This window comes from Salmo salar, chromosome 28 (genome assembly GCF_965601325.2).
Source record: "Salmo salar chromosome 28, fSalSal1, whole genome shotgun sequence".
Classification (NCBI taxonomy): Eukaryota; Metazoa; Chordata; class Actinopteri; order Salmoniformes; family Salmonidae; genus Salmo; species Salmo salar.
Genome location: NC_138318.1, coordinates 24,262,141 through 24,283,672, shown reverse-complemented (window position 1 = coordinate 24,283,672; position 21,532 = coordinate 24,262,141). Strand labels below are relative to the sequence as shown.

General features: G+C 46.2%; 1 protein-coding gene across 1 annotated transcript in view; it reads left to right on the top strand.

Annotated features, from left to right (window-relative positions):
* The window catches only part of srbd1 (S1 RNA binding domain 1), an 87,592-nt gene that overhangs the window by 20,545 nt on the left and 45,515 nt on the right, over positions 1-21,532 (top strand). The window contains exon 13 of the mRNA XM_014179990.3: positions 18,938-19,029. Coding sequence (XP_014035465.2) covers positions 18,938-19,029 — 92 coding nt within the window. The remainder of the gene's footprint in view (positions 1-18,937; positions 19,030-21,532) is intronic.

Sequence of the window (21,532 nt, the reverse complement as noted above, 5' to 3'; positions counted from 1 at the left end):
GCATCACTCTGTGTGTGACTGGATCTAGGTGGACTGGAGGCGTAGGGGAGAGTGGGTGGAGGGAGGCATCTGCCTGTTGAGTGAGTTGTTAGATGTACTCATGTTAATAAGGCAGTCATCTTCTGTCTTCACCTGCTAACCTGCTCACTGAAGTTGAGTGTAGCCTTTTCAGACCGCAGTTGAACTTATCTTTGTGTTGTGTAGAGCTAGGATGATCAACTGAAAATGATCGACACTGACCATACCGATCAGTTAACGGAGGCATTTTGCTGATATTGTTCATTACGATAAGTAGCCTATACTAAAGAAATGAAATGAGTTTATTAATATGGGTGATTGTTAATGGGACAATTGATGGCTACAACCATCAAACTAGTGGTAGTTTAAATCATAAAAAAACAACTGTGGTGCACGTTAATGTTATAAACGTGTCATTATATTTAGCGCTATCACATCAATTCAGGCTCAATATATATCAATTCACATCAATATTGCCCAGCTATAGTGGGGTGTTTCACTCTGACTTAAGCCTGCACTTAAACTGCATTTTGTTAAGGGCTTGTAAGTAAGCATTTCACTAAGGTCTACACCTGTTGTATTCGGTGCATGTGACGAATATGATTTGATTTGAAACCTTTTTTCTACTGTGTGCGTGTGTGTCCGTCTGTTGGGGAGGTGTGGGTGTGTCTGTAGGGAAGATGAGTGTGTGCGTGTGCGCGCACTGTATGTAGGGCAATTGTGTCCAGGAGGCAGTGGGTCCTGGGCAGGGGTAGGGGTCACGGGTAAAACCTCCACCCTGGACACAGCTGTGTGTCTCTGGATTCCTGTGTGTCTGTCCACACTTCCTGATGTTCACCAGATCTCCAGCAAAACCTTTCCTACTAGAGCTGGGAGATGTGGACGAAAATCAATATTATCCTTACTACTACTACTGCTTGGAGTGTTGTAGCTATCAATTGTCCCGTAAGCAATGCACCATGTTCACAGTATTACTTCATTTCAAACTTGACATTCCTTTAGTAAATGCTACTTATCGTTATTATCGATATCTTTAAAATCCTGGGGAGTTGCAGCGATGAGACGAGCTCGAAATTGAGGAGAAAAGGGGGGTAAAATACAAAAAATCTATCCAAAATAAATCTCAGCTCTATTTCCTGCCGTACACCATTCCTGTCGGGTAACCAAAGACTGATGTACAAGAGATTTCTAGGTTACCATACTACCCTTTCACCTCTATTCCCTTTTCTCTACTATAGTTACTAATTCAAGCAATGAGAAGAAAAGGAATAATAATCAAGTGAATTAAATAGTATATTTTGATTTAAATAATTGAATTTGATATAGTATAGCCAAATGTAGAAGAAAATGTCATACTTTATATAGTTTTATCCATTCAATCAGTCCACTCCTGGGATTTTATATTTGTCTTTAATAACAGTGATCTGACATCATGTAGCTTTTGGCTGTACGGTAAGGACTACTTTATTACTTCCAGTCTCATTATAGAGCTTCATTACTGGTTAAATTCTAACTTCAGATCCATGTGTGTAACTCGAGCAAGACTGTCATTGACATAAAAAAAACATGGCTGTGGTTGGCTGTGTTTCAAGGTAGTTGTGCCATCTTTAGATGGCTCACATAGAGTTGAGCCTCCCTCTCTGACCATGAGGAATGGAGTCCTTGTCATTGTGCCACGTCTCTCTCTACAGCTCCTGTCTTTGCTCTTGTGTGTCTCTTTGCACAGTATCTCTGACTCGCTCTCTCTTTGAATTAGCTCCAATATAGGCACAGTAGCCTATATGGCAGAGGAAGGCACTTTATATGTACCATAACCATAGAGGAGTTGACGTGGTGGCTTGGTGTCATTGAGTCTGATCTGATATATGAGCTGTAGGATTCTCCTCCTCCCACACCTCCATGGCCTGTCTGCAGCCTGCTGCTGCTTCCACGGCGCTTCACTCTGATCCCTGCCCCTCACCCCTGTCCTGTCTGACGCTCTGCCTCTGATCCCTGCCCTTCACCCCTGTCCTGTCTGACGCTCTGCCTCTGATCCCTGCCCTTCACCCCTGTCCTGTCTGACGCTCTGCCTCTGATCCCTGCCCCTCACCCCTGTCCTGTCTGACGCTCTGCCTCTGATCCCTGCCCCCTCACCCCCTGTCCTGTCTGACGCTCTGCCTCTGATCCCTGCCCTTCACCCCTGTCCTGTCTGCCAGCCCACCTCTACCTCTGATCCTGCCCTTCACCCCTGTCCTGTCTGACAGCCCACCTCTACCTCTGATCCCTGCCCTTCACCCCTGTCCTGTCTGCCGCCCCCGCCCTCTGATCCCTGCCCTCACCCCTGTCCTGTCTGCCGCCCCCGCCCTCTGATCCCTGCCCTCACCCCTGTCCTGTCTGACGCTCTGCCTCTGATCCCTGCCCCTCCCCCTGCCGCGACGCCGCCTCGTCCCTGCCCTCCCCTGCCGCGACGCCCACCTCTACCTCTGATCCCTGCCCCTCCCCCTGCCGCGCCAGCCCCGCTCCCGTCCCTCCCCCCCCCCGTCCTGCGACAGCCCCGACCTCTGACCTGCCCTCCCCCGCCGCGCCAGCCCCGCTCCCTGCCCGCCCCTCACCCCTGTCCTGTCTGCGCCCACCGCCCCGACCCGCCCCACCCCGCCTGCGCCAGCCCCCGCTCCTCGATCCCTGCCCTTCACCCCTGTCCTGTCTGCCAGCCCACCGCTACCTCTGATCCCTGCCCTTCACCCCTGTCCTGTCTGCCAGCCCACCGCTACCTCTGATCCCTGCCCTTCACCCCTGTCCTGTCTGCCAGCCCACCGCTACCTCTGATCCCTGCCCTTCACCCCTGTCCTGTCTGCCAGCCCACCGCTACCTCTGATCCCTGCAGATAGATAGTGTTGTTTTCGGAGGGAGCGCTGTGTCTTAATTATGTCTGAGCTTTCACTAGTCTAATTACCCAACAGAGTGGGGTGGAGTAGGGCGGTTACCGTGACCGTATTACCACCACAACGGCAGTCAAATTCCACATGAACATTTAGTCACGGTAATTAGGCTTCTCCAAGCTCTGATGCTGCTGATGATCATTAGTAGCCTACCAAACTTGCTAACTGCCTGGTACTCAGCACTCTAATCAGTCTGACATCAATGCAAATGTTATCAAAATTCTAATTAAACACTTCATGAGAGCCCATGAACTCATGTTGCGCAACATTTCTATAGGCTATGCAATTGCGTGAGAAAACAGAGTGATGGCTTCTTTTAAAAAGAGGAGGATCCCATCAGCTTTGTATAGGCTACTATAGGCCTACTATATTTTCTTCTCATAATATTAAGCATATTGCTTCTCTTACAAATAGGAGTAAAGCCTACCTGGCTGGCATGAAAATAAATCACGGGGAAAAGCATCCTCCATTCGCTGTTAAGTGCATAGAGGACATGTATTTTTTTTCCCCTTCCCTCATTTTGAGACAGGTGCATGATAATGGTCTATTCTAAATAAATAAAAAATTCACACATCTATTATTTAGTATATGTAAAGACAAGATTAAATCAAGAATAGTCTGATGGGTGACAATATTAGCCTATCAGTTGTGAATTATATATTATCACTTGTGAATGATGCCTAGCTTGCGACTTTTTCAAGTCAGTCGCACACCTCATGTAGCCTAGCCAAGAGGTTTATATGTTTTCTTTAAGGTTTGTATCACAGCTAAAGTGGCCAAATAACTTCTTAAGCACATTAAACACAAAATTAAGCACATTATTCCACTTTACAACGGGTAGAGCCTAACTGGCATACATAAGCATCATGTGAGTTTCAAGTTTGGGGAAGATCATTTTCACCATAAAAATGCATTACATGCATAATCACGTGTTTTCCCGCTAATGAAACATCTGCACTTATAGCCTAGTGTGTGCATTGATGTGCTTATAATGTGAAGAAATGGCCTAATAGTGTATCAACATTTTAAGCTAAAGGTTCTGAGCTGTTGTGTCAGCCTTATTTGCTGAAAAAAAGTTTTTGGATGCTAGTGGTGGTATTCATTTGGGATCTATCGCATCCCACAACTGTCCCAGACTATGTTTTGAATCTTTATTTTTAGGTAGAATAGAATAGGTAAACTTTTGAGCTATGGGGGATAGTAGATTGACATAGGCTTGTGCTTTTGCTGTTCTCATCTTGTTGGCTGACAAAGTAAATGTGGACAGTTCTTCCAATAGCTTTTATATGCGCCTCGGAATTGCATAAGGACACGCACAGTTGCATCCCCGATGTGTCTGTCTTTACTTGTAGCCTGTGAGAAAGACCCGATCACGGAGCACGTAGCCGGGAGAAGAAAATTATTATTATTATTTTCAGCCCAAGGGCATAATGGCCACTGGCCACGTAAGGCATGGATTTTTTTTAGGGGGCATTACAGCCACACAAAGGGGATGCCGCTGGGAAATTTGAGGCATTATCAAGTGCTTGTCAAATTGTGAATGAGAGACTGATGAAGTGTGTACAGCCTGCGTCTTTCATGCACTTTTTTACAAATCATAATTAGTCACATCATGCAGCCTTAGAATGTATAACATTTTTAACATAGCCCAACGTTTGTATGACAACTAAAGTAACATTAATAACTCTAAATTAAGAATATAGGAGTACCTGTTTCTTTGTTAAGTGCTCAACACAGAATAGCCGCATGTGCGCACCCTCTCAGATTGTTTGGAGAAAATATCCTTTCTATTTTACTCAGCTATGTTCAATTGTTTTCTTCATACTATAAAAATAATATGAATAAAATACAATTGTATTGGTCACATACACAAATTTAGCAGATGTTATTGCAGGTGTAGCGAAATGCTTGTGTTACTAGCGCCAACACTGCAGTAGTATCGAAGAATTCACAACAATACAAACAAACCTAATAAGTAAAAGAATGCAATGAAAAAATATATAAATATTAAGAAGAGCAATGTCAGAGTGGCATTAACTAAAATACAGTATATACATATGAAATGAGTAAAGCAGTATGTAAACATTATTAAAGTGACCAGTGATATAGGGCAGCAGCCTCTAAGATGCAGGGTTGAGTAACCGGGTGGTAGCCAGCTAGTGATGGCACAGAGCTCTAAGGAAGTCTTGTCTGCTAAATAAACTAGTGTAGCCCACAGCCATATGGCATAGCCAGATCAGGGCCTAACATAAGGACAACTCAGAGTATGCTATTCTGTTCTTCTGAAATAGACTACATTTTCTTCATATCATGTTCCTTTAGACTTGTCTAAAATAAATCATTGATTTATTGTGATGGTGTAGGCTGGTGTACATGTATTTTAAAATGTAGATGTTCCATGGGTCAGCATCAGTGGCTTGTAGGCTGTGTGTGGAAGCCAGGAGATGCTAAATGTGTTTATGTTAATTAACGGTCAATTACCGTGAGACCGGCTGTTATTTGCTTGACAATCACCGGCTGACGGAATTTCATGCCACAGCCCCAGGGTGAAGGAGAGTGGGGAGAGGAGTACTTCCATAGGTCACTTCAGATATGTCCAACATTCTGTGAGCAGTGTGTGTGTATTCTTCCTGTACTCTGCGTGTGTTCTCGTCATGGTGGCCCGCCACACGTGCCTTCCCAGTCTCATTATCAAGTGTGAGTGGATGGCCGGTTGACAGGCCCAGTCCCTCCACAGTGTGACCTTCTCTGTCACGCTGTATTAGCAGCAGGCCATCGAACACTCAGCCTTTGTCACAGGGCATAAACGCCCTCTCAGGGCTCTGCGGCTGCTGGACAGGGGACGCTCCTCTCTCCCTGTGTCCACCTCTCAGATAGGCAGCCCTCAGTGCTGGATACCAGCCGATGACTGTGACCTAAGATGTGTCACTGAGACGAGCGCAACGCGGTGACATCTAACCCCTACCTCCCTGCCAGGCCAGGCCAGGCCAGGGTTACAGTGTGTCCTAACTTCTGCCAGTTCAGCTGGTCTAGTGGCTATGGAGCTGTAAACCTAGGGTATTGGATCTACCTCTTGTCCCTGGAAATGTTCCAGGAGTTCAGTTGGTTTGTTGATTTCATGCTTGGATTGACTCAATATATTTAGGATAATGATGCACTTTTGAAAGCAGTCCACACAAAGACAGTCCAGGTTTTCAGTTCTAGTTCGGGTTCTGCTACAGCAGTCCCTCTTGGCACTCAGGATGCGGTAAGACAGGGCTTCATTTGTAGATCAGGAGGTGCCCTGAAGGAACCGGAATGCAAAATAAAAAGGACACCTTTATAATAAAGCATTGCAGGAGTTATTAACGCTTTTGTGTAGTGGCATAGAGCAGTAGAGAAGAGGTGCTTGCAGAAGTTGCACACATGGGGGATTTTATTTGTAGCCTAGGGTCCCCCCCAAAAAAGTGGCCTTTTATAAACGCATTTCATGCAATTCTACATCATTTTAAATGACTGAATCTTTTTTAATACCACACAAATGATCGAAAAGACAGGCTACTTTGACACTGACAAACTGAGACGACCTTGTCTTGAATCCACCAATAGCCTAGGCCTAGGTGTGCAGAGAGACACACATTGTACAATATGAGGAGATTATAGCCCTAAAAAAGCTTTCCAGTTTCACTGACTCATCCAATGATGCGGAGCTCACTCACCTGTGATGGCCGATGCGCTCTCTTGTTTTACTTTGTTAAACAATGCTGTTCGCAATATGCCTATTTTGAAGTTTGTAAAATATTTTGGTAGCCTACAGACAGATTAGTCTTCTCTTTTCAGCATGAGCCATTTGCTTTCCAAACTGTGTTTTCCCACGATTGTATATGAAATATTGTGAAAGGCCTATTTTGGCTGCATGCTGTTCACAGCTAGGTTTAAAAAAGAAATGTGTCTGTCATTTTACCCCTTTTTTTTTCTCCCCAATTTCGTGATATCCATTTGCGATCCAATTACGATCTTGTCTCGTCGCTGCAACTCCCCAACGGGCTTGGGAGAGGCTAAGGTCGAGTCATGCGTCCTCAGAAACATGACCCGCCAAGCCGCGCTTCTTAACACCCGCTTGCCTAACCCGGAAGCCAGCCGCACCAGTGTGCCGGAGGAAAACACCCTTCAACTGACGAGGTCAGTTTGCAGGCGCCCAGCCCGCCACAAGAAGTCGCTAGAGTGCGATGAGACAAGTAAAGCCCCCCCCCCCGGCCAAACCCTCCCCTAACGACGCTGGGCCAAATGTGGTCCACCCTATGGGACTCCCGGTCACGGCTGTTCGAACCCCAGGCTGTAGTGACGCCGTAACACTGCGATGCTGTGCCTTAGACCTCTGTGCCACTCGGGAACCTACATTGTTTTTAATAAACTATATTGATCCTCTGTGGCTAAATTATACTCCTTGTGTAGTATTCCGAATTATAGCATTTTAGTGAATCTCACTATAGATATTTATTTGATATTTTTTGTACTTTTTTACCCCCTTTTTTTACCTCCTGCGATGCAGTGCCTTAGACCGCTGCGCCACTCGGGAGGCCCGACACTCACTCTGGTTATGTGAGAGATTCAGGTGCGCTTCTCTCAACACAGCAACAACACAGCAACGGCCATGCGTTGGTCTCTAGGCTACAATGTTGCCTTAACCACAAACACGTTTTCACAGTACGTTTTTTTAGGGGGCAGGAGAATTACAGAGGAGGCAACTCAAATTAACACTGATCGCTTTTATTGGAATTTTTACATGGCAAACAGGATCCGGCTCAAATTAAGCACTGGGTATGACTGAGAGAGATAATGTGTATAACTGGACATGGAGGAGATGGCATCATGGCATGGCCGGTGGGTGTCCATGTGAAGGACAAGCTCAGCTGACATTAACCCCATCAGAGCAGAGTTGTAGATCTCTGGGCAGTAGTCATGATACAGAGTGCCTGGTTCCCTTGACCGCTTGAGAACCATGTCCCCCTCACTGCCCCCCTGTCACTCCTAAAGGCAGACGAGAACAGAGATGACCCCCCCCCAAACCTCACCCCCCCTCCGCCCAGTATCAGAGACCCCAAGGCCGATCCCCGAAGCCACCGGCTAGCCAGTCTCTCCAGATCAGTTTCACTCTGCACTGGGCAGAAGGCTAGGATATGGACCAAGGCACTCTCTCTCTGTCTATATCTGTCAGTCTGTCTGTCCATCCAGTCTGGGGTTGAATTGGTTTTGCTGTGTCTTGTTGAGTAGCTACCATAATGGGGTGACAATGCACCGCTGTTCAGCGGTTTGTGTTCAGAGGTTTTGTGACATTTCCTTAAGAGAGAGAGCGATATGTGATATGTAACAGAGATTATTGATTTCAAGCAGGAGTAGAATGTTTGGTGAGTTCACCTTAAATGCCAAACCTATGACCGTGTTAGTTGGAGATTTTTTTTGTCCTCACCTTTCTAAGCCTGTGAGCCTCAGCCCAGGTCCGAAGCTCCATGTATAGCCAAGTATCTGCTGTCCAGGAACCAGTGGCGTGGAGAGAGATGAGTAGTGATGAGTCCTGTCAGTGAGTGTCTCTGTAACAAGCAGCTTCTCCCTACAGTCCCTGTACTGTCAGAGTGTATAAGGCCTGACGTGCCTGCCTGACGTGCCTGCCTCACCGTAGTACTACTAGTGGTGGTGAGGCTCTGTCCTTGGCCGTACTCCACTCTGTCTTCAGGTATTCACTGCTCTCTGATCCCACCCTGCTCCTGGTGGAATGAGATCACTGCTGGCTTAGGGGGGTTTGGCCCATGATGATGTGGCCTGGGCCCTGGAGGGAGCCAGCCAGGCAGGCGGGCAAGGATCCTGGCTAGGGTGATTAGGATCCTGGATAATTACAGAGAAAAGCCAGGAGGCTAGAGGCTCACTGAAGGTTAGCCGTCTGAATCACAAAGGACAGACTGACGGACACGGGGGTCTGGACTGTGGTACGGACTGGGGCGCTCTTCCAACATCCACTGTCCGCTCCTTTACCCAGCAGCGCCTCAAACACGTCCTGGTGTCCTCTCCTGCTGTCGCTGAGTGTCCCTTGTTGGCTCACTTCCCAAGAGCTCTGTATTAAGGACTGTTACATCATCTCTCCTATACACATCCACATACAGTATACTGCAGATTTTAATCAACTTGAACATCTTATCCGGCATACATTTATGCCTGACACTTGTATGGTACATTAGCGGTATATTTCTTGTCAACCATAACGCATACATAATCATAACCCCATAGTCGTTCTTAACGAGTAAGCTTTTACCACTACTCTGTTTATATTTTCCCTAATATACGCAAAGCTATGCTGATGTCATAGACTATAATGCAGTCTGCGCTGATGGATGGTAGCTTTTTGTGAGAATGAAGCAAGGTTCTTTGTCGCCACGAACTCAAAGCGTCAAATCCCCACAGACGTGTGTGTGTGTTCATTTCCATACGTATGTCTCTCAGCGACTCAGAGTGGCTGGAGCCAATCTCCAGCAATAACACTTTTACTGCACTGCACATTTCACGCTTCATTTGGCTCTGCTGGGCCGTTTGAAGGACTTTATGGCCATTGGACATTAGAGAGAAAGAAACATCAAAACATGGAAACCTCAATGCCACATCTGAATGCTTGCAATAGCAGCCACTCTCCTTAAATTGGCCCAAGGAATCAGTTGTGTGTGTATATCTATGAGAAGGACTTATTTTAAGTGGCCTCAAGCTCCGTTTTAAGATTGAGATGGAATAGAAACTAAGAATGGAAACCAAGATGCACAATAAAGCCAAAATGAGTAATTGCACATTTTACCAGATGGATAAGAACATGAGACTAGAGAGACATGTCCCCCATCTCAAAATGTACACAAGTCGTAAAGGAGGCTGGCTATGAACAGTTTGTGCCCAGGCTGACCAGTAGATAGATATGGTTTGAATGGGAGCGTGGGGGCTGTGGGCACTCACAGGTGGCCAACAATGTGCCACCCTGCTGCCCCACTGGTGGCCAAGCATAGCAATCTCTCTCCCCTTAGGGCACCAACGCTTTCTGCTCTGCCATGTGTGTGTGCTAAACGTGTGTGTGTGTGTGTGTGTGTGTGTGTGTGTGTGTGTGTGTGTGTGTGTGTGACGAGCGTCTGCCACCAGATTGATGTGAGTGGCTGTGAGACCTTGCTCTTTTCAGACGTGCTCTGCGGTGGCAGCTGGAGTGTGGCATTGGCGGGGCCCCACGCTGACTGGGCGCTTCCTGCCTCCTAGCACCAAGCGTGAGACTGACGGCCCCTGACACCTGCCATTTGGACCCTTTTCTGGGTGAAAAATGTCATAATTTTCCGACAGGACCAGGGCCGGTATCTGATCATCAATCCTCCGGCCAAAGTCCCCCGGGTCAGGCTTTGCAGCTGACTGAACAATGGGGCAAAGCTGTTTGAGCTGTGTGTGTGTGTGTGTGTGTGTGTGTGTGTGTGTGTGTGTGTGTGTGTGTGTGTGTGTGTGTGAAGAGAGGCAGAATACATCCATTCACACAGATGCATCACTCTCACTGAAAACCCTAAAATACGCTCTAAGGAGACCAATCAATTTCCCTTTTTTTAATCACTCCTTTACAACCTCATCAGTTCAATGAAGTTGAGTTTAATTCTAATCAGTCTATTCAACCCAGGATAGGAGGCTGTATGGTCTTTCTGTTCCTGGATCAGCTGATTGGAACCATGTGGCAGGGCAGTCAAATAATTGGATGTAGAGGTTGGACAAAGCCTTGAGATGATCATTATTTGAGGGATCACACTGATGGTGTTGACGTCATGGTATTTTGAATTTAGTGATTGGTGATGTCACAGAGGATTGTTCCAATGATATCAGAGAGAGAGAAAAATAGTTCTGCATATAAGGTCCTAAAGTGGGACAATAGACCCAGTTGGTATTAGATAGAACGTCGCAACCCTGTTCGCCTGTGGGGAAAACAACCTGTGGTTACCTAGGTTACCCCGTTTGGCTCAAAGCAAAAACGTAACCTTTTTCAAATGCAATTTTCTTGTCGTCTGCTTGTATAATTATAAAACTACATTTAAGAAAAGTACAACATGTCAAAAGATAATTGTTCAAAATTGCCTGCTCCCTAGCATTCTCACAACTTAGAAAAACATAATATTGTAGGGCAGCGTTTCCCAAACTCATTCCTGGGGTTGATTATTTGAATCAGCTGTGTAGTGCTAGGGCAAAAACCAAAATGTGCACGCACCGCTTGGGGTCCCCAGGACCGAGTTTGGGAAAACCTGTTGTAGGGCTTCAGTTCAGACATATTCAGTTCAATGAGTTGTGGGGTTTAATGGAGAGACATATTCAGTTCAATGAGTTGTGGGGTTTAATGGAGAGACATATTCAGCTCAATGAGTTGTGGGGTTTAATGGAGAGACATATTCAGTTCAATGAGTTGTGGGGTTTAATGGAGAGACATATTCAGTTCAATGAGTTGTGGGGTTTAATGGAGAGACATATTCAGCTCAATGAGTTGTGGGGTTTAATGGAGAGACATATTCAGTTCAATGAGTTGTGGGGTTTAATGGAGAGACATATTCAGTTCAATGAGTTGTGGGGTTTAATGGAGAGACATATTCAGTTCAATGAGTTGTGGGGTTTAATGGAGAGACATATTCCATTCGGGGTTTTAATTAGAGAAAGATTAACAAGATTAACAAGATTTTATCTTGTTCATGACGCACTCTTTTCTCATTGCAACCCCATCTTAAACTTTGTGGTGCATACTAGAATCAAAGGCCAAAAGCAGACTGAGTCTAATTTTGTTTGGGGATTTGCTGCTTCCTGTCTCTGTTTCACAGTGTTCTGTATCATGTCACCATGGGGATGATATCGTCATTGCTCCTCGCTAACAGACCTGATGATCTAATGCTGAATTTTAATTTGGGAGTGGTTTGAGCGAGGGGTCCAGGGGGGGGGAAGTATCAAAGCTTGTATCCGTCTCCCCCAATGTCTGTCATGACTGGCCGTCAGGGGCAGTGGCATGGAGGGGGTGTGAGAAAGGGAGAGGGCTACAGTAAGACTGGGGTTCGGAGGGAGCTTGGCTGTGACTTTGCCCAAGGACAGGAACCAGGAACAATGGTCTGAGTAAGTGAGTGACAACCCTGAAGGGCCACCAAGTCATCCTTTCACTTAGAGGCATCCGTTGACTTTATGCTTGTGTGTGTGGCAGTGTGTGTGTTAGTGTCCACTTAGGCCAGAGCGCAGGGCACAGACAACCTTCTGCTGGCTGCCACGGCGATGCCCTCGCCATGACGATGGTCTGGATACCGTGGAGACAAGGGGTCTAGGCTGTATCTATGACAGGGCTGCTACCAGCTGCCCCAGCGGCACTGCTAATTAATTCAGACATGATAGGGGCTAGCCTCTCCCTGTCTCTCCCTCCCCTTTCCTCTGTCTATCCCTTTCTTATATGACTGTAGAGATTCTTTGGGGGGCACTTTCCCCTGGGACAGACACTAACTTTACAGACTCTCTTTCAACTGACCCAGAGCATCCTACTGTGTCACATATCACTTAATGAGGAAGAGAGTGTGTCTGTTTATTTGTTGCTTGGCCTATTTTATCTGTGGTTTCTGCCTCACTGACGTACAGGGAGACCCATGGCCTTGTCAGTGGATGGATGTCCTTCCTCAGCTCAGCGCTGCCTGTATTTGTCAGATATCATTAGGCCTTGTTCTAAGAGACTTGTGCTGGCCTGCTATCAAACTATCAGCACTGAAAGACTACTCTTCCCCATCACTGGTCACCAGCCTTCTCTCTGGAACCTGCTCTAGTGTGTCTTGTGTGTCTGTGCATGTGCGAGAGAGTACATGAACTTGTGTGTGTGTGTGTGTGTTGGTCAGAGGTGTCAGACCAAATGGGCCTGTTTCTGAGGAGCTGCCCCTCCAGGCTCTGGAGTGGCGAGAGAGAGACTCAAATCAAATCAAGCTTTATTTATGCAGCACATTTCAGACATGGAATGCAACGCAATGTGCTTTACAGGAAAAAACGAATAAAAAACAAAAGCTGAAATATTCACTAAACAACAAACATAAGATAAAAACAAAAGAATGGCACATACTGAACGGCTAAAAAGCACCCCAAGGAAAAGCAAAGGTAAAAATATATGTTTTAAGATCTCTTAAATATGTCCACAGTTTTGCCCCCCCCCTCAGGTTCTCTGGCAGGCTATTCCAGAGGCTGGTGTCATAGTAACTAAAGGCTGCCGCTCCATGCCTCTTGGTCCTAGACTTTGGGATAGTTAAAAGGCCAGTGACCTGAGAGACCTATTGGGTACATAACTGAAAAGCAAGAAAGAAAGAGAGAGAGAGCCAGACGGGAGAACAGAACGACCATCTTGTTGCTTCACTCTCATCAGCATGTGCGTAAGCCTGTGTGTGTCAGTTTGGCTTGTTGCCAAGCTCATCCTATATCCATACAGGACATGATCTTATATCTGGCTGTGGCCTGCCATTGGTCCCTGCTTCATGCAAACTCTTTACAATATATGGTCCTCTGCCTGTCTATCTCAATCACAGTGTTTATTTCTCTATAGCTCTATCTGTCCCTCTTTATCTCCGTTTTTTTTGTCTCTTGTCTGTCCTTGTCACTATGACTATTTGTTTGTCCCTCTGCCTCTCTGTGTGAGAGTGGTGTGTGTTTGGGTGTGTGCCCTGTGCTGTGACCTCCTAATCCGTCTGACTGTCTTATTAATGACCAGCTTGCCGACTCCATCTCCTCTGACCCCGCTGAAGGTCATGTGCCAACGCTCGTTAGCGCTGTCACTACGAAGACATGTCAGCTGTCAGCAGAGGCGGGGGGGGGGGGGGGGGGGGGGGGGGTGCTAATGCAGAGATGGCTAGAGTAGTCAAAGGGGGGAGGGAGAAAGATGGGAAGAGAGAGGGGGACAAGTTCATTTAAAATGTAATTCTTGTCAAAGACTTCTGTCGGCTGTTGCTAAACAGGATGGTACTAATTGGCAAGGTTGCCGTGGCAGAGGCCCCCGTTCTAGGGTCTTTTGATGTGGCTGTAGTGAGAAGGGGATCTTAAAAGAGGTTTGGTTGTACCAACAGTGAGTGTGAGAGGGGCAGGCGCTGACCTCTCATCACAAAGGTCAGCTGATATGAACCCTGAGGAGAGATACTCCCCCATCTGATCTGTCTATCCAAGAGGAAAGAGAGAAGGGTATACACTGTAGATGGAGGATGGATCAGTGACATGACTTTATGATAATACCTCTAACCGGACATGGAGGATAATATGGCAATTGTGAGATGATACAAAATGCATCATATGGGATGATTTCTGTATTTTGAAAGTTACATATCTTGGAAACTTGATTGCTGACAAGCAAAACATTTTAGGACTTTGTCAACAACCGACTAATGAAACAAAAACCCAAAGATCGTTTTTGGGTGGAGTTTTCCTTTAATGTCTTCAATTCCCCCACCATTTCTCAGTCATTAGCTTACAATAGATGTTTAGTAGTGGTAGCGGCAGAGGCAGCAGCAGCAGCAAAAAAAGAAACGTCCCCTTTTCAGGACCCTGTCGTTCAAAGATAATTCGTAAAAATCCAAATAACTTCACAGATCTTCATTGTAAAGGGTTTAATCACTGTTTTCCATGCTTGTTCAATGAACCATAAACAATTAATGAACATGCACCTGTGGAACGGTCGTTAAGACACTAACAGCTTACAGACGGTAGGCAATTAAGGTCACAGTTATGAAAACTTAAGACACTAAAGACGCCTTTCTACTGACTCTGAAAAACACCAAAAGAAAGATGCCCAGGGTCCCTGCTCATCTGTGTGAACGTGCCTTAGGCATGCTTAGGATCTCAATTCTATTGAGCACGTCTGGGACCTGTTGGATCGGAGAGTGAGGGCTAGGGCCATTCCCCCAGAAATGTCCGGGAACTTGCAGGTGCCTTGGTGGAAGAGTGGGGTAACATCTCACAGCAAGAACTGACAAATCTGGTGCAGTCCATGAGGAGGAGATGCACTACTGTATGTAATGCAGCTGGTGGCCACACCAGATACTGACAGTAACTTTTGATTTTGATCCCCCCTTTGTTCAGGGATACATTATTCAATTTCTGTTAGTCACATGTCTGTGGAACTTGTTCAGTTTTTGAATCTTATGTTCATAGAAATATTTACACATGTTAAGTTTGCTGAAAATAAACGCAGTTGCCAGTGAGAGGACGTTTCTTTTTTTTGCTAAGTTTGGTAGTAGTAGTGTTGTTCTATCGTCCTCATTTAACATGTTGAAAATAATGAATATTGAAATATTACTGTGGCTACAGTTGGTTTGACTCCAAAATGGCCTTCCAAAATGGACCTGGGGCTTTCCCCATCCGGACCCGATATGCATAAATAAAAAATGTAAATATAGAGACCCGTTCCGAACGGACCCGAGGACAATTAGACCCGTTCCTGGTCAGACCCGGTCCGATCCGAGTGAGGGAAGCAGCAGAGAAGTACATTTTAAGCGACCTTATTAACTGGAGCTGATCAAGAGCGAGGGAGAGGAGGTAGAGAGTGTTGACGGTCTAGCAGGGGCCGTGCAGTGTGTGTAGGCTACTGTGAGTGTGAGTGAGTGACACGGGAACAGGGAGGAGGGAAGGAGAGACAGCAACCAACCAACTAAGCCAATTCACGCTATAGCAGACTAATACACTATATATACAAAGTATGTGAACACCCCTTTAAATTAGTGGATTTGGCTATTTCAGCCACACCTGTTGCTGACAGGTGTATAAAATTGAGCACACATCCATGCAATCTCCATAGAAAAACATTGACAGTAGAATGGCCTTACTGAAGAGCTCAGTGACTTTCAAAGTGGCACCGTCATAGGATGCCACCTTTCCAACAAGTTAGTTTGTCAAATTTCGGCCCTGCTAGTGCTGCTGCGGTCAACTGTAAGTGCTGTTATTGTGAAGTGGAAATGTCTTGGAGCAACAACGGCTCAGCTGCGAAGTGGTAGTCCACACAAACTCGCAGAACTGGACTGCTGAGTGCTGCAGCGGGTAGCACGTAAAAATCATCTGTCCTCGGTTGCAACACTCACTACCGAGTTCCAATCTGCCTCTGAAAGCAATGTTGGCACAATAACTGTTTGTCGGGAGCTTCATGAAAGGGGTTTCCATGGCCGAGCAGCCGCACACAAGCCTAAGATCACCATGCGCAATGCCAAATGTCAGCTGGAGTGGTGTAAAGCTCGCTGTGCCATTGTACTCACTCCAGAGAGAGAGTTCTCTCTAGAGTGATGAATCACGCTTCAATGCATAGTGCCAACTGTAAAGTTTGGTGGAGGAGGAATAATGGTCTGCGGCTGTTTTTCATGGTTCGGGCTAGGCCCCTTATTTCTAGTGAAGGGAAATCTTAACGCTACAGCATACAATTACATTCTCATTGATTCCAACTTTGTGGTAACAGTTTGGGGTAGGCTCTTTCCTGTTTCTGCATGACAATGCCCCCGTGCACAAAGCGAGTTCCATACAGAAATGGTTTGTTGATCGGTGTGGAAGAACTTCACTGGCCTGCACAGAACCCTGACCTCAACCCCATCAAACACCTTTGGGATGAATTGGAACTTTGACTGCGGGCCGGGACTAATCGCCCAACATCAGTGCCTGACCTCACTAATGCTCTTGTGGCTGAATGGAAGCAAGTCCCTCCAGCAATGTTCCAACATCTAGTGGAAAGCCTTCCCAGCAGAGTAGATGCTGTTATAGCAGCAGAGGGGGGGGACCAACTCCATATTAATGCCCATGATTTTGGAATGAGATGTTCAACAAGCAGGTGTCCACATACTTTTGGTCATATAGTGTAGCTGCCATAGCTAGGTTATTTATCATCCAATATGATTACGTGGTACCGTCTTAACTGCTAGCTAGCTAACTAGCTAGGCTAATTGAGGCTACTTGCACTTTCTCGTCCTACACAGTTACAAACAACAACTCCATTCAGAATATGAAGTAGCAGCCTACCTGTTGGCTTTTGGTCTTTGTAGCCTATCATTCTCCTTTTTAACTTTTAATTCCACCTTCCATTGTTTCTCCTAACTTTTGCCCCACACGGAGGCTCTATGCCTGTAGCTTTTTGCCACTTTGATGACTTATGATTGGCCAACAACAAGCTACACGCGCCACTTTCGTGAAAAGCAAAGAGCAGCAGCATGAAATATACAATTTCTCTCTCTCCATCTACTACAGGAGTCGTGTTCGGATCTGTATGGGTCCTTCCGGACAAGTCAGTTAAAATTACACATACCTAAGCCCCGTGACAATCATATCAGATCTGACCCAGACCTGTGACATTTATATAGAATTCTGGATCCGGAACCTCTCGGATCAGGTCTCGGGTTTTCGGGTACGGGTGATGATGTTAATATTATTGCTCGTTATTTCCACATTTTAATTATTTTTATTATGACTGGTGTTTATGGGCCAGACATTTCTGAAGTGCTAAGCCTATTCTGTCCCAAGTTCCCAATAAGGATATCGTTCTGTATTTTATTATTTTTCAGTTGTCACCTTCTGCTGTTGAAGCAAACAGTAGCAGTACACATACACGTCCTCTAGATGGCAGTAGTGTCACACTACAACTGTTCTCTGTTCTGCAGGGTTGTGCATTCATCACTCACACACACACACACACACACACACACACACACACACACACACACACACACACACACACACACACACAAACTAAGCTTGGAGGTTGAGTCCATTAGTTAAGGGTTCATTCTGTCCTTTAGCTCTGAATCACCCTACATTGTCTTATGTCTGCTGGGGCTCCACCTTTTGGCTTTTACCCTCACATCAGGTATATTTCTGGAACTAATGGCCATATTTTAAAAGTAACAAGCAACACAATGGTAAAACTGTTAAGGTATTTGGATGTGCTAGAGTGCTTTACGACCAATTAGTCATAGAATTGAAAATAATAGATAATGCCGTTTTGAATATATGTATGCATGTAGACCTCTATAGTTGAGAACATGTCCTGGGCATATTCATGTAGATAAAAGAGCAGAAGCATTCACCCTGGCCTCTAACCTTATTTGCTTGATGAAAAGGTCTGTGATCACCAGAGTTGGAAGAGAACGTAAGAGATAATTACCAGGGTGAAAGGTTAGATTTATTGAGTCGGTGTCTACGACAGAGGGTCACGAACAGAGAAAGGAGAGCTTGTTACTGAGTGAATGAATTGATTTGTAGATAATGGTGCATTTGACGCTAGCCATCTAAGTGGTGCTGAGAATGAGAATACATCAGTGGAAGGAGGGGCTCTGAAAGTGATGTGATGGTTATGACAGTACATTGACTCTTTCTTAGGAACTTTAATCGTATTATTTTTGTACATCTTTATTAGGACTATTTGTTTTTCCTCCACTGTTCTTTTCCCTCCATCTTCCCCATTCGCTTACTTTTTTCATTCTTTGTAGGTAACTTCACCTAAAAGCTTCCCTAAAAGCTATGTGGATCAGTCTCACAAGCCTTGATAGTCAAAGAAAAAGGAGTGTTTGCGTGAAGGGCAGGAAGGAACAGCAGGGCCTTACAGCAGGGCCTTATGGACTTAAGAATCAAGTATTGATGCTTTGTGAGAAGACAATATTTTAGTAGAAAGAAGAGGCTGGAGGAAAATGGCACTTGGGGGGGAAATCTAAGAATATAGACACACACTGATAGGGCCTTACTGAACCTTTTGAGAAGAGAGTAACAATACGAGTGTGAGTAGTTCTGCCACTGGCTGACTGCTACTGTGCGATGCTGGCTGCTCCTGTAGACTTCGTCATTGCGCTAACGCTAGTTAGCATTGGGTCCAGTAAATACCTTCAATTTCCTTCAAACTGCATGCAGAGACATACAAATAGTATCCATGACTTCATCCGACTGGGTAAGTAGAACAAAGGACTTAATTGCCAAATTGTTGAACTATCTTTAACCATGTGTTCTCTCTGTCTCAGCATCACCAGCGAGGCAGGGGCATCCATCTACAGTGTGAGCCCAGAGGCAGTGAAGGAAATGCCTGATCTGGACCCGAACCTGAGGAGTGCAGGTGAAATACACCTCATGTCATGCCAAATAGTGTCCACTTGCCAAAATATGTCCTCCTCCCTTGCATCACAATGGGATTTGATAAATAGACAATATATGTTTTATGGTTACATACACCAGATAGGTGCAGTGAAATGTGTTGTTTTACAGGGTCAGCCATAGTAGTACAGCACCCCTGGATCAAATTAGGGTTCAGAAGGACAGATTTTTCACCTTGTTGGCTCGGGTATTCAAACCAGCAACCTTTCGGCTACTGGCCCAACGCTCTAACTGCTAGGCTACCTGCTGCCCTAATTAGGAGTTAGCATCCGTTGCCAGGGCCGTTGCTAGAGCGTGCGAAATTCTGACCGGTCTACATAATGAACCAAAGCCTCTGTTGCTATGTTGGTTGCTTAGCTCTTTGCTGGACTCTAGTCTGCTCTTCTGAGTCCTGCTCTGCTGTCTGGTCTGGTCTGGCAGCTCTCATCTCTGCTGTCTGGTCTGGCCTGGCAGCTCTCATCTCTACTGTCTGGTCTGGCCTGGCAGCTCTCATCTCTGCTGTCTGGTCTGGCCTGGCAGCTCTCATCTCTGCTGTCTGGTCTGGCAGCTCTCATCTCTGCTGTCTGGTCTGGCCTGGCAGCTCTCATCTCTGCTGTCTGGTCTGGCCTGGCAGCTCTCATCTCTGCTGTCTGGTCTGGCCTGGCAGCTCTCATCTCTGCTGTCTGGTCTGGCCTGGCAGCTCTCATCTCTGCTGTCTGGTCTGGCCTGGCAGCTCTCATCTCTGCTGTCTGGTCTGGCCTGGCAGCTCTCATCTCTGCTGTCTGGTCTGGCAGCTCTCATCTCTGCTGTCTGGTCTGGCCTGGCAGCTCTCATCTCTGCTGTCTGGTCTGGCCTGGCAGCTCTCATCTCTGCTGTCTGGTCTGGCCTGGCAGCTCTCATCTCTGCTGTCTGGTCTGGCCTGGCAGCTCTCATCTCTGCTGTCTGGTCTGGCCTGGCAGCTCTCATCTCTGCTGTCTGGTCTGGCCTGGCAGCTCTCATCTCTGCTGTCTGGTCTGGCCTGGCAGCTCTCATCTCTGCTGTCTGGTCTGGCCTGGCAGCTCTCATCTCTGCTGTCTGGTCTGGCCTGGCAGCTCTCATCTCTGCTGTCTGGTCTGGCCTGGCAGCTCTCATCTCTGCTGTCTGGTCTGGCCTGGCAGCTCTCATCTCTGCTGTCTGGTCTGGCCTGGCAGCTCTCATCTCTGCTGTCTGGTCTGGCCTGGCAGCTCTCATCGCCCCCACTGTCTGTGTGCCTGTAAGGGTGAGAGAGCGGAAGTGCACTGCAGAACACAACTGACAGCACTGTAGGCTTGCCTGCCTGCCAGACTGTCTACCCACTAAACTAATCAGTCATGAAGGGGTCAACCTTGACACAAAATATCCTCTCTAGTTATGTTGCCCAGGACTTTCTCACAACACTGCATTTGTTTTAAGGTCAATAACTTCAGTTGTAGGTAGCTCTCAAGCACTGACATTAACCTGCAACTATCCCACATCAGTCAACACTGACATGGTGCCATGTTATTGACAAACTATTCTGCTCCCTTATCCTAGCAGTCTGGTCATCTCTGTAGAACTCATCATGTTGCTGTGAAATCGGACTTCCCTCAGGGTCCAGGCTGTGTGACGGACCACACAAACTCTCTCCACTCTGCACAATGCACCATCTCAAACACAGAAACACATTTAAGAAACTCTGGAAAATAATCAAACGCTCTCCAAAACAGGATTTGAGAATTATTCCAGACTTCCTCTATAAAAACAGTAAATCAAGCTGGGGATTTATTCATACATTGTCCTCTGGTCAAGAGCGCTAGCAAGCCCAGGGAGACATATTTATCCCCTTAATGAAAGGCGTAAGTAATGTAACCATTTTATTTTGGATGTGTGTAATAATGTGTGGGCATTTATCTTGGATGTAATAGAGTAGAATGGTGAGAAGGATATTGTAGAAAGATTGTTGTGTGTGTGTGTGTGTGTGTGTGTGTGTGTGTGTGTGTGTGTGTGTGTGTGTGTGTGTGTGTGTGTGTGTGTGTGTGTCGGGGGGGGTTGCTTTCAGTATGTGGATGTGCTTGTCAGCGGAGAGTGTGTTTTGAACAAAGAGGGCCTTAAGGGCTTGTTGTTTTACACCACACTTCCAAATTATAGAACTCTTCCCCCTGCCCTGGTCGGTCTGAACTCCTGAGAGGGGTACTGATGCCCCCTAGTGTGGAAAGGTAATGACAACACCCTTAGATTATCCACTGGCCCTCTGTCAGGACCCTGAACTCAGATGCGATGGTTATATCACATTGAGTGGGAGACGGTAGTGGATAGATTATGAGCATTTTGTTGAGTGTCTGAATGGATAGTTCTGTGGTTCACTATCTAGGCTAGTGGATGCTTTGTGGGTGTATGTATTTCAATCAGTGATGACAAAGTGTTTTGTTAGGGATTCAATATGTAATTATGTGTGTGAATATGTAAGTAGACGGCCTGATTGTAGCCTA